This window comes from Xenopus tropicalis, chromosome 8 (genome assembly GCF_000004195.4).
Source record: "Xenopus tropicalis strain Nigerian chromosome 8, UCB_Xtro_10.0, whole genome shotgun sequence".
Taxonomy (NCBI): domain Eukaryota; kingdom Metazoa; phylum Chordata; class Amphibia; order Anura; family Pipidae; genus Xenopus; species Xenopus tropicalis.
Window position 1 is genome coordinate 1,695,922 of NC_030684.2, and position 13,026 is coordinate 1,708,947.

The following is a 13,026-nucleotide window of genomic DNA, read 5'->3' on the forward strand; positions in this document are numbered from 1 at the left end:
CACCCACTGCCAGAGACCCAAATACTCAGCCCTGAGAGACACCCACTGCCAGAGACCCAAATACTCAGCACTGAGAGACACCCACTGCCAGAGACTGTCCCATCACATCCCAGACTTCCCATCTATAGAAGAAGAGAGAAAACTCCGCATCCTACTGGGAGAAGAGGCACCAACAGCAACAATGGCAGCACAATACATAACTGACTGTCATAGACTGAGAGAGACAGGACTTTCCCCTGTCCCCATATACTGACCCCATAACCCCACCCCTTAAACCCCCCCATTCCCATATACTGACCCCCTAACCCCACCCATTACACCCTATACCTGCTTTGGCAATGCTAAATGTATTTGGTCCTGCCAATTAAAGCTCATTTGATTTGATTTGATTTGAGAGACAGGGACACAGAGAGAGAGAGAGAGAGAGAGATAGGAAGTGACATGCTGGTATCTAGGCAATGGGGAGAGGCAGCTTATCAGACAGAGAGCGTTTATTTGTACATTACAGAGGCAGAGAAGCCTTGGAGAGTCGGCACGGGGAGACCCTGGGTTGGGTCAGGCAGCACCCTCATTCCCCTGGGTCAGCACCCACGTCACCCAGCCGTTACAGGAGTCTCTATTTACTGGGCTGGGGGGGTTGGGAAGCCAGGGGGGCTGGATATGTGGGAGACGTACAGGGGCAACAAATAGAAAAAAAAGCCTTCAAACAACACAGAGTAAAGTTCATTGTGTCCATTACACTATAGGGGGCAGTAGTGGGGTCTCAGCTGGAGTTCTTGGGCAGCCGATAGACCCCCCCAGAGTAGACCAGCTGGTGGTCGCTGACTTTCTTCTGGAGGAAGCTCTGCAGCTCCTGAATGTCGATCTCGGTGACGACGGGGCCGGTCATGACAAACATCTTGAGCATGGTGTGTATGCGCTCCAGGGGCAGGCTCTCCAGGTTGGTCAGCATGGCCTGTATGTAGGTCCAGAACAGCTACAGAACCCAAGGGCAAAGGGCATCAGTGTCGGCTCCGCCCCTCCCAGGCCCAGTACACCTTCAGTATGGTTTAGAATGCCCTATTCCTAGCAACTTTGCAGTTGGTCTTCATTGTTTGTTTTAGTTTCTGAATTATTTATGTTCTTTGCAGCTTTCAAATGGGGGTCAGTGACCCCGGCAGCCAAACCCTATTGCTCTGTGAGGCTCCAGTTTTATTGTTATTGTTACTTTTTATTCCTTATCTTTCTATTCAGCCCCTCTCCTTATTCATATTCATATCTCTCATCCAAACCACTCCCTGGTTGCTAAGGTAACTTGGACCGTAGCAACCAAAAACCTATTGCTCTGTGAGGCTCCAGTTTTATTGTTATTCTTACTTTTTATTCCTTATCTTTCTATTCAGCCCCTCCCCTATTCATATATCAGTCTCTCAATCAAACCACTCCGTGGTTGCTAAGGTAATTTGAGCCCTAGCAACAGGATAACTGACCCCGGCAGCCAAACCCTATTGCTCTGTGAGGCTTCAGTTTTATTGTTATTGTTACTTTTTATTCCTTATCTTCCTATTTAGGCCCCTCCTCTATTTATATTCCTGTCTCTCTTTCAAACCACTGCCTGGTTGCTAGGTTAAATCAGACCCTAGCAACCACATAGCCGCCGACATTCCAAGCTGGAGAACTGCTGAAGGAAAAGCCAAATAATTCAGAAACCGCAAATAATACAAAATGAAGACCAATTGCAAATTGTCTCGGAATCTGACTCTCTACAACATACTTAGGTGAACGACCCCAGTAGCTCCTCCCCTGCCCCCCCATACATACCTGCATCTCCTCTTCCTTCTGGTCGGCCTGGGAGGCCATGGCGGAATCCCCCTCCTCGTCGCTGTCTATTAACACCACCTTCTCGGGCCGATCTTTCTGCTCTTCCTCGATCACCGTGAATGTGCCGGGGGGATCCTCGCGGAGGACCCCGTGCTGAAGCCAGAAGGCCATTTTCTTTCTAAGAGAAGCCACGGGCACCTTCAGGACTTCACTCAGTTCCTCCAGAGTCCACGTGCCTGTGGGGGGAATGAACAGATCAGCACAGACAATATCTTGGAACATTACGGAACTACAACTCCCAGCAGCCTCCCTGGCGTTTCCATAGCAACATTACAGGACACTGCGGGGCACGTACTTTTGTTCTGGAAATGTAAGATGATGGCTGCGTGTACAGGAGACACAGGGAACGACAGGGTCCGGTCGGCCAGTTCCACATCCAGAACCACTAACCCGAGGTGGTGCTTCCAGTTCAGCGTGCGCATTGCCTATGGAGAGAGACACGGGCATCACTGGAGGGCACGGATGTGACTTTCATTACATACCTTATACTAAAGTACTGGGCCAATCAGAAGTGTGTATAATGTACAGCCAGTTCTTATTCGCTGCCCCTCTGTCCAATGACATTTTCCATATCATAAATGGGGTCCCTGACCCCGGCAGCTGACAATTATTCCTTTGTGAGGCTACGATTTCACTGTTATTATAAATCTGTATGACTTATTTTTCTATTTAGCCCCTCCTCAATTCATATTCCTCTCTCTCTGTCAAACCATTGCCTGGTTGCTAGGTTAAATAGGACCCTAGCAACCAGATACCTGCTGAAATTCCAAGCTGCTGAGAGAAAAAAGCTAAATACTTCAAAAACTACAGCAAATAAAAAAAATGAAGACCAATTGCAAATTGCGTCAGAATAGCACTCTCTGCATTATGCTAAAAGTTAAATTAAAGGGGAACTACCCCTTTAACGCTCACCTTGAGTTTCTCGTACTTCTTGGTGTACATGTCCATCACTTCTTTGATCTCATCAGGAAGCTCCAATTTCTCCTCCTTCAGCGCCGGCCAAAATTCACTGGACAGGATCACAGCAACGACATTAAATGGCGGCCGCTCTTCCTCTGGCAACTTCTCTTCCTCGTCTCGTATGTTAGAGTTAATCCTGCGGGAATCTGCCATGTCCTTGGGGGCATGATAACATGGTGCCATTATTTAGTCTTTAGAGACAGAGAGAGGGAGCACGAGAGAGAGGGGAGAAGGGAGGAGGGGAGGGAGAGAGAAGGGAGGCGAGAGAGGGAAAAAGAGAGGCAAGGAGAGAGATGGAGGGAGAGTGAGAGAGGGGGGGCAGGGGGAAAGAAGGAGGGGGAGAGAGGGAGGAGAGAAAGAAGGAGTGGGAGAGAGAGTTGGGAGGGAGAGAGAGAGAGAAAGAGGGAGGGAGGGGGAGAGAGAGTTGAGAGAGGTGAAAGAGAGAGGGGAGGGAGAAAGAGAGGGAGGGGGGAGAGAGGGGGGAGAGAAAGAAGGAGGGGGGAGAGAGGGAGGGAGGGAAGGAGGGGGAGAAAGAGTTGAGAGAGGTGAAAGAGAGAGGGGAGGGAGAAAGAGAGGGAGGGGGGAGAGAGGAAAGAGGGAGGAGAAAAAGAAGGAGGGGGGAGAGAGGGAGGAGAGAAAGAAGGAGGGGGGAGAGAGGGAGGAGAGAAAGAAGGAGGGGGGGAGAGAGGAGAGAGGGGGGAGAGAGGGAGGGAGGGAAGGAGGGGGAGAAAGAGTTGAGAGAGGTGAAAGAGAGAGGGAGGGAGAAAGAGAGGGAGGGGGGAGAGAGGAAAGAGGGAGGAGAAAAGAAGGAGGGGGGAGAGAGGGAGGAGAGAAAGAAGGAGGGGGGAGAGAGGAGAGAGGGAGGAGAGAAAGAAGGAGGGGGGAGAGAGGGAGGGGGGAGAGAGGGAGGGGGGAGAGAGGAGAGAGGGAGGAGAGAGGAGAGAGGGAGGAGAGAGGAGAGAGGGAGGAGAGAAAGGGGGAGAAAAAAGGGAGGGAGGGGGAGAGAGAGAGAGAGGGAGGAGAGAAAGAGGGAGAAAAAGGGAGGGAGGGGGAGAGAGAGAGAGAGAGAGAGAGAGAGAGAGAGGGAGGAGAGAAAGAGGGAGAAAAAGGGAGGGAGGGGGAGAGAGAGAGAGAGAGAGAGGGAGGAGAGAAAGAGGGAGAAAAGGGAGGGAGGGGATGAAAGTGGGAGGAGAGAGAGAGGGAGAGAGAGGTAGGGGGAGAGAGAGAAAAAGGGAGGGGGAGAGAAAGAGCCAACCAAAAGTCTCTTAGGGGGGTGATGTAATTAAAGGCACTAAGTTTGCCCAGGAGCAGTAACCCATAGCAACCAATCAGCAGGTAGCATTTACTGGTCACCTGTTTATAAGCAAACACCTTATTGGTCGCTATGGGTTAGTCCTGGGCAAACTTAGTGCCTATTATATATGGGGGTTAGAAGGTGCCCCAACCCAAGCCGCAGGCCCCGCCCCCACTTACCTTCAGCATAACCTCACAGTAGTGCATCTGGGCCTCCCCAAAGCGCAGCTTCAGCAGCTCCACATTGCGGATTTCTCTAAATACGGGAGAAGCAGCAACAGTCATACATCTGACCGTGTATTTTAACTGTGCGCTATGGGCCTAGTTGGGCGCAATGGGGCGGCGGGCGGTACCTTTCTGAGCTGTAGTTGAACTGGTGCAGGAGCCGCTCGGCCAGGAGGGTGCGGTACTCGTTAATAAATAGCTCTTTGCTGCCGTAGATACTGACCAGGAGGCTGATGATGTCCGAAGAGCGACGCTTGGAGCTGCTTTTGCCTGGGGGCAACAAGAGAACAAGGGGGTTACTAATGGGGTGGGGGAACTTTCACTATATTATAGAAGTTCCTAGCAACTTTGCAATTGGTCTTCATTTTGTATTTTTTTTTTTTTTTTTTTAAACTTTCCCTTCTTCTTATGACTCTTTGCAGCTTTCAAATGGGGGTCACTGACCCTGGCAACCGAGAACGATTGCTCTGTGAAGCCACATTTTTATTGTTATTGTTTGTTTTATCTCTTATCCTCCTATTCTGTCCCTCACTTATTTATCTTCCAGTCTTTTGTTGGAACCACTGCCTGGTTGCTAAGGTAAACACAACCCTAGCAACCAGATAGCTAGGCAATCAGGAGGGGTAAAAACACTACCATACTGCACTTACCCGGGTCAGCATCTACAGGATCCGGCAGCCAATCCTCCGCTTCGGACACGTCGTCGTCGCTCTCCTGCCCATTTTCCAGGACGGGGTCCGCCTTAGAAAGCTCATTGGCCAAGTCGGCGGAACCTTCCGCGTCCCCGGTTAACCCGGCGACAATCTGCCGGACAGTGTCCTCTCTTGTCCTATCGGGGACACAGGCAGGGTTTGAGCTTTCATATTAATCCTTCAAATACAGGTAGGGGGGACCGGTTACCCAGAATGCTCGGCACCTGTTACCCAGAATGCTCGGCACCTGTTACCCAGAATGCTCGGGACCGGGGGCTTTCCGGATAAGGCATCTTTCCGTGATTTGGATCTCCATACTAGCAATCTCTACCACATACTATAAATTAAAGGGGAACAACCCCTTTAATAAAGTTCTCAAAAACCCCCGGAATTCTTCCGGATACCTCAGATACTTCCTTATGGGCTCACAGGCGACTTCCAGAATAACCATGGAAGGGTCCAGCTCCCTCAGGGCTTTAATGGCCGATATGTACAGGGTGATAATGTCGGATGTATTCACTCCTAATAAACAAACAGAAGCATCAAAAACGTACTAAGGATACACTTGTTCTATTTAATTCTACTAAGGCCTAGCCAGTCTGCAGGGCTGTAATAACAAAACCCCCTAAAATGACCCTAAACAGCCCCCACGATGACAAACCTTTCTCCCTCCACCTTTCTCTCCTCATTTTCTATTACAAGCAGCTGAACTGCAGCTCTTTTACCGACTTCCTTGTTTAGAGTGAAGCGCCGCCCCCTGAGCCCTCCTTCTGGGTCCAACTATGAAGACCTCAAAGAGGGTTCTGCTCCGATTCAAAATCAATCAGGCATGCCCATTAGGCACCTCTTTGGGGTCTTCATAGTTGGAGAGAGAAGGAGGGTTCAGAAAGCAAAAGGGGGAGGAGTTTCATGTTAGACAAGGAAGTGACCAAAAGAGCTGCAGTTGATCTGGCTGTAATAACGAAACAAAATAAATCTCAGTCCAGATCGTACGGCACTTCCTTTCCCCATAAAACAGATAGAGAGGATTAGGGCAGAAATAGACCCACTGACCAGGGTGCAGAAGTCGGGTTTCCAGAGCGTTCTTCAGCGACGTTAACAGCTGTTGCCTCTGATTTGTTCTTTCCAGGCAAAACTTTAAATCTTCGATGGCAGGCTTGGATTCGGGGAAGTCTACAAGAAAGAAACGTTGTACCACAGTTGCGGTCTCTCTTTGATGGTTAATGTAATAAGCCCCGCCCCCTGTACTCCTGCCTCCATCCTCTGAATCCCACAATGTGCATGTGATGTCAATAAGGACCATCCCAGTGCAATGCATTGTGGGTTATGTAGTTCCTGCCTGCTGTCGGTAAGCTGTGGAGAAGTTGTTACAATTTGTCAGTGTTTTAGTCCCTCCTCCCCAGCCAGGAACTTGTTTTGCAGCCGGATTTCAGCCTATAAGAATGGGATTTATTCCTCTCTCATAGGGATATTAGGGGTTTCTGTGTTTAATAAATTTTGCTTCCCCTTTAGGCTGACCGGTCACCTCTGATGATGTTGAAGAGCTCCTCGATGCGCATACTGGCATAGAGCCGGTAGAAGAACCGCTGCACGTGGCAGCGCCAACGCTTCAGGGTGCTGCTGGTCTCTGGCGTAGTCGGCGGGACCGTCCCATCCTGCAGGAATACTTTGCTGAGCCAACCAATCACCTTCTCGATCCACTGCCAGAACAAGTGACCACAAGGTGAACCCCCTACCCTGACTGATTTAGTCTTATACACAGACATGCCCTATATCCAACGTTACCTCCTGAAATTCCCCGAGGAAGGATCGTTCATACTCCCCGCGGCATCTCTTCTCCATCCGCTCCTCGATCATCTTGTGCAAAATGGTGGTCACTGCGTCCGAGCAGATTCTCTCCAGCAGATTTAGCCTGTGACTATAGAAAAGCAACAGTTTCAGCCCCTTCCACATATTCCTGGTTTTTCTGTTTTTGTTCAGCAACTCTGTATTTGGCATTTTAGCAGCTAGCTGGTTGCTAGGGACTTATTTACCCTAGCAACCAGGCAGTGGTCTAAAGGAGAGATGGGAATATGAATAGGGGAGGGGCTGCATAGACAGATAAGGAATAAAAAGTGACAATAACAATAAAACTGGAGCCTCACAGAGCAATAGGGTTTGGCTGCAGGGGGTGCAGTTATCCTGTTGCTAGGGCTCAAATTACCTTAGCAACCAGGCAGTGGTTTGAATGAGAGACTGGTATATGAATAGGGGAGGGGCTGAATAGAAAGATAAGTTAGAAAAAATAACAATAAAACTGGAGCCTCACAGAGCAATAGGGTCTGGCTGCCGGGGTCCAAAATACCCTAGCAACTAGGATATGAATAGGAGAGGGGCTAAATAGAAAGATAAGTAACAATAAAACTGGAGCCTCACAGAGCAATAGGTTTTTTGGCTGCCGGGGTCAGTGACCCCCTTTAGGAAACAGAAATTAAAGGCAAATAATTAGAAAACCATAAGAAATAAAAAAAGACCAATTGAAAAGTTGCTAAGAATAGGCGATTCTATAACGTACTAAAAGTTCATGTAAAGGGGAACTACCCCTTTAAGATCAGTTAGAGAGTGACGCACTCTCTGGATTTGACACCGGGGCAGTTAGTATGGGGCTAATATACCCCCTGTGCCCAGTTCATGGCATTATGAACAGCAGTTTAGTCACTTACAATATGTCGCTGAGCTGCTGAAACTGCCCCATAGCACAGAGGCACCAACACTGGTCTCTGCTGCTCTCACAGCCCGGGCACTGCCACTCATCGGCGCCTCTCTCGTCCGAGTCGCTCTCGCGCTCATTCTCATTCATGCTGCTGTCACTCCCGCCGCCGCCGCCGCCGTCTCCTCTCTTTCTCTGCTTCATGTATATCTTAAAGGTCCGGCTGTAGAACTGCTGGATCATGTCCTGGAAGTGGCTGGAGGTGGAGAAGAAAAGGATGGCCTTGAACATGGTGTAGACTTTATCCCGCAGCATCTGGGAGTCGGACGAGCCCAGCAGCCCCGTGTCGATCCACTTGGCGAGAATGTCCAGGCTGCGCAGGTAGGGCTCCAGGCGGGACACGAGCAGGCGAAAAGCGTCCAATAAGAGCACAGCGCAGTGCTCCTCCTCCACCGCATTCTCGTGCTGGTTGATTCCATTCCAGAACTCTGGGGCAATGTTCCTCTGTAGGTCCATCTGCAGAACTTCCGTGAACCATTCTTCCACCATGGAATGCAGGTCATAGAGGTGCAAGACTTCTAGAGCGCTCTTAAGGTGGGCTTCAACGACTGACTCCCCCGTGCTGGGTCTGGGTGCTGCCTGCAAAGGGAAGTAGGTAAAGCTTTATTATCTGTAAAGATAAACTCCTTATAGAACAGAAGGGGGTGAGGGGGCTCTATGGGAGATGTAGGGGGTGTCTGTGCCAGTACTGGGGTAAGGGGGTGCCACAGAAAGGTGTGAGGGGGCTCTATGGAGATGTAGGGGTGCCAGGTACTGGGGTAAGGGGGTGCCACAGAAGGGGGTGAGGGGGCTCTATGGGAGATGTAGGGGTGCCTGGGGTAGGAGTGGGTAAGGGGTGCCACAGGAAGGGGGTGAGGGGCTCTATGGGAGATGTAGGGGTGCCTGGGGTAGGAGTGGGGTAAGGGGGTGCCACAGGAAGGGGGTGAGGGGGCTCTATGGGAGATGTAGGGGTGCTGGGTAGGAGTGGGGTAAGGGGGTGCCACAGAGAGGGGGTGAGGGGGCTCTATGGGAGATGTAGGGGGTGCCTGGGGTAGGAGTGGGGTAAGGGGGTGCCACAGAGGGGGTGAGGGGGCTCTATGGGAGATGTAGGGGTGCCTGGGGTAGGAGTGGGGTAAAGGGGGTGCCACAGGAAGGGGGTGAGGGGGCTCTATGGGAGATGTAGGGGTGCCTGGGGTTAGGAGTGGGGTAAGGGGGGTGCCACAGAAGGGGGTGAGGGGGCTCTATGGGGAGATGTAGGGGTGCCTGGGGTAGGAGTGGGGTAAGGGGTGCCACAGAGGGGGTGAGGGGGCTCTATGGGAAGATGTATGGGGTGCCTGGGTAGGAGTGGGGTAAGGGGGTGGCCCACAGGAGGGGGTGAGGGGGCTCTATGGGAGATGTAGGGGGTGCTGGGGTAGGAGTGGGGTAAGGGGGTGCCACAGGAGGGGGTGAGGGGGCTCTAATGGGAGATGTAGGGGTGCCTGGGGTAGGAGTGGGGTAAGGGGGTGCCCACAGGAGGGGTGTGAGGGGGCTCAATGATGGGAGATGTAGGGAGTGCCTGGGTAAGGAAGGGGGTAAGGGAGGTGCCACAGGAGGGGGGTGAGTGGGCTCTTATGAGGGAGATGTAGGGGTGCCGTGGATGGTAAGGTGAGAGTGGGGAGTAAGGGAGGAGGGTGCCGAGCAGAGGGGGTAGGAGGGGCTCTATGGGAGATGTAGGGGTGCCTGGGGTAGGAGTGGGGTAAGGGGGACAGCGCACAGGAGGGGGTGAGAAGGGGGACTCTATGGAGAGATGTAGGGGTGCCACTGGGAAAGAAGTAGGAGGGGAACGGGGGAGAAGGTGCCACAGAGGAGGGGGTGGAGGGGGCTCTATGGGAGATGTAGGGGTGCCTGGGGTAGGAGTGGGTAAGGGGGTGCCTCAGGAGGAGAGGGAGGGGGCTCTAATGGGAATGTTAGGGTGCCTGGAGGTAAGGAGTGGGGGTGGGCCGACAGGAGGGGGGTAGAGCAAGGTGGGGTAGGGGGGTGCCTGGAGTAGGAGTGGGGTAAGGGGGTGCCACAGAGGGGGGTGAGGGGGCTCTATGGAGATGTAGGGGTGCTGGGCTAGGAGTGGGCTAAGGGGTTGCCACAGAAGGGGGTGGAGTAATGGGGATGTAGGGCCACAGGAGGAGAGGTGAGTGGGGCTCTCGGTGCCTGGGGAGGGTAGGATGAGCTGGGGGTGCCACAGGAGGGGTGAGGGGCTCTTGGCGAGATGCTAGGGTTGGGGTAGGATGGGTAAGGGGTGCCACAGGAGGGGTGAGGGCCTCTATGGAGATGTAGGGCGTGCCTGGCGGTAGGAGTGGGGTAAGGGTGCCACAGAAGGGGTTGAGGGGCTCTATGGGAGATGTAGGGGTGCCTGGGGTAGGAGTGGGGTTAAGGGGGCCCACAGGAGGGGTGAGGGGCTCTATGGGAGATGTAGGGGTGCCTGGGGTAGGAGTGGGGTAAGGGGGTGCCACAGGAGGGGGTGAGGGGGCTCTATGGGAGATGTAGGGGTGCCTGGGGTAGTACTGGGGTAAGGGGTGCCACAGGAGGGGGTGAGGGGGCTCTATGGGAGATGTAGGGGTGCCTGGGGTAGGGTGCCAGTCGGTGCTTACCAGGCCCAAGGCGGAGGGCGGTACAAGCCCGACGCTCAAGGCGTTCCAAGCCGCAGACAGCTGCTCCAGGCTACACTCAGACATCCCGCCGGCTGAGGGGAGAGCGGGCGCCTAGTAGTGACGTCACTCCGGGGCCATTAGTAATGACAGTGACAGGGAGCGGACTCCCATAACCATGGAGACCAGAGACGCGCTGAAGACAACGGAACGCCATGACGCCATCACGTAGGCTGTAGGTCTGGTCACATGGGTAGATTCTGCAGCGCTGATAGGCTGCCTGGGTCCGTGTGGGTACAAACAGGAGGGAGCTGCCGGCTGGAGATTTGAGCGGGTCCGGGGCCGGGAGCTGGGGCTGAGTGCGGGGAGACATGAGCCAACAGGGGGCCGCCCTTCAGACTTACAACAACGAGCTGGTCAAGTGTAAGCGATTTCCCCCTCTTATGTACTGCCTTGTACCCCCCTACTTCACCCCTGTGTGTGCCAGGCTGTACCCCAAAATACTAAGCATTCCCTATGGGTGCCAGGCTGTACCCCAAAATACTAAGCATTCCCTATGGGTGCCAGGCTGTACCCCAAAATACTAACCATTCCCTATGGGTGCCAGGCTGTACCCATATTGTAACCCAGTGTGTCAGACTGTACCCCCAAGTGTACTAGTTATCCCTGTGTGTGTCAGACTGTACCCCCAAGTGTACTAGTTATCCCTGTGTGTGTCAGACTGTACCCCCAAGTGTACTAGTTATCCCTGTGTGTGTCAGACTGTACCCCCAAGTGTACTAGTTATCCCTGTGTGTGTCAGACTGTACCCCCAAGTGTACTAGTTATCCCTGTGTGTGTCAGACTGTACCCCCAAGTGTACTAGTTATCCCTGTGTGTGTCAGACTGTACCCCCAAGTGTACTAGTTATCCCTTGTGTCAGACTGTACCCCCAAGTGTACTAGTTATCCCTGTGTGTGTCAGACTGTACCCCAAGTGTACTAGTTATCCCTGTGTGTGTCAGACTGTACCCCCAAGTGTACTAGTTATCCCTTGTGTCAGACTGTACCCCCAAGTGTACTAGTTATCCCTGTGTGTGTCAGACTGTACCCCCAAGTGTACTAGTTATCCCTGTGTGTGTCAGACTGTACCCCCAAGTGTACTAGTTATCCCTGTGTGTGTCAGACTGTACCCCCAAGTGTACTAGTTATCCCTGTGTGTGTCAGACTGTACCCCCAAGTGTACTAGTTATCCCTGTGTGTGTCAGACTGTACCCCCAAGTGTACTAGTTATCCCTTGTGTCAGACTGTACCCCCAAGTGTACTAGTTATCCCTTGTGTCAGACTGTACCCCCAAGTGTACTAGTTATCCCTTGTGTCAGACTGTACCCCCAAGTGTACTAGTTATCCCTTGTGTCAGACTGTACCCCCAAGTGTACTAGTTATTCCCAGTGTACTAGGCCGCCCCCAACCAAATGTACTAGCCAGGCTGTACCCCCAAATGTACATGTTGTACCCCAAATATACCAGGCTTTACTTATGCCAGGCTGTGGGACTGCTGTGTGTCAGACTCCCCCATACCCACGTGCACCCCCAGATGTAACAGTGCCACTGCGCCGCTCACCTCCCTGTGTTGCCCCGGGGCAGGTATAGAGGACCTGTGCAGTAAGAGAGATGAGTTGAACGGGCAGATCCAGCAGGAGGAGGAAGAGAAGCACAAGCTGCAGAACGACATCCGGATCCTCACAGAGAAACTCTCCCGAGTCAATGAGAACCTGGCCAGGAAGATGGCGTCGCGCAACGAGTTCGAAAAAACCATCGCCGAGACAGAGGCCGCCTACATGAAGGTATTGTACTGGGGGGCAATTGCTTTCTGCCCCACTGAGGGGTAGGGTATATGCATGGGGGGCACGGGAGCTGCTCTGAGACTGGGAATTTTCTGTTTCCCTAGATTCTGGAAAGTTCTCAGACGTTACTGAATGTCCTGAAGAGAGAAGCCGGGAATCTGGGCAAAGCCAGCGACCTGCGGGGCAATGTGACGCAATCGTGAGAGCCCCCGCGCCTTCCTGCCCCCACCCACCCCGGCGCATTCAGCAATCGGGCCGAGTTATATTTTCATATACAGAATATTCACTTTAATAAAGATAATATGTTCGGAATGTTCTATTTGGATTTTAGCAGAAAACTTGGAAAAATGCAGTTTTATATAGTTTGGTGAATAAACCTGCTTCTTGCATTCTATCTCTATCTCTTCCTGTGGCCCTCCAGCCGGCCCCCCCTCCTGCACCCTCATTGGTCCAGCTCATCCCACAGCATCAATACAGTTACCTAGAGGGACACCCAGTCCACTTACAGGTACAGGTACTGTTTTATTATTACAGAGAAAAGGGAATCATTTAACCATGAAATAAACCCAATAGGGCTGTTCTGCCCCCAATAAGGGGTAATTATATCTTAGTTGGGATCAAGTACAGGTACTGTTTTATTATTACAGAGAAAAGGGAATCATTTAACCATGACATAAACCCAATAGGGCTGTTCTGCCCCAATAAGGGGTAATTATATCTTAGTTGGGATCAAGTACAGGTACTGTTTTATTATTACAGAGAAAAGGGAATTATTTAACCATTAAATAAACCCAATAGGGCTGTTCTGCCCCCAATAAGGGG

The 13,026-nt window shown here is 52.1% G+C and overlaps 2 protein-coding genes across 2 annotated transcripts; one reads left to right on the plus strand and one right to left on the minus strand.

Moving 5' to 3' along the window:
* Positions 1 to 473: 473 nt before the first annotated feature.
* anapc2 (anaphase promoting complex subunit 2) lies at positions 474 to 10,576 on the minus strand. The gene is made up of 13 exons (XM_031890616.1): positions 10,383 to 10,576; positions 7,733 to 8,358; positions 6,816 to 6,948; positions 6,556 to 6,730; positions 6,084 to 6,203; positions 5,435 to 5,552; positions 4,989 to 5,167; positions 4,467 to 4,608; positions 4,294 to 4,369; positions 2,773 to 2,976; positions 2,156 to 2,285; positions 1,801 to 2,036; positions 474 to 976 (listed from the first exon to the last, which is right to left on the minus strand). The coding sequence occupies exons 1-13, from the start codon at positions 10,464 to 10,466 to the stop codon at positions 764 to 766; spliced, it is 2,436 nt and encodes an 811-aa protein (XP_031746476.1). The 5' UTR covers positions 10,467 to 10,576; the 3' UTR covers positions 474 to 763.
* A 149-nt stretch (positions 10,577 to 10,725) lies between these two features.
* Positions 10,726 to 12,598, plus strand: ssna1 (Sjogren syndrome nuclear autoantigen 1). The gene is given in 3 exon segments (NM_001016957.2): positions 10,726 to 10,802; positions 12,005 to 12,204; positions 12,309 to 12,598. Coding segments are annotated over 3 exon segments (351 nt in total). The 5' UTR covers positions 10,726 to 10,750; the 3' UTR covers positions 12,408 to 12,598.
* Positions 12,599 to 13,026: the final 428 nt, after the last annotated feature.

Bases quoted from the DNA above. Each gene is read 5' to 3' on its own strand.
- anapc2 (XM_031890616.1), bottom strand. From the start codon at position 10,466: ATGTCTGAGTGTAGCCTGGAGCAGCTGTCTGCGGCTTGGAACGCCTTG. The intron at 8,359-10,382 runs GTAAGCACCGAC...TTCCCTTTGCAG, and splicing joins CGCCCTCCGCCTTGGGCCTG to GCAGCACCCAGACCCAGCAC. The intron at 2,286-2,772 runs GTGAGCGTTAAA...CTCTCTCCATAG, and splicing joins AGAAGTACGAGAAACTCAAG to GCAATGCGCACGCTGAACTG.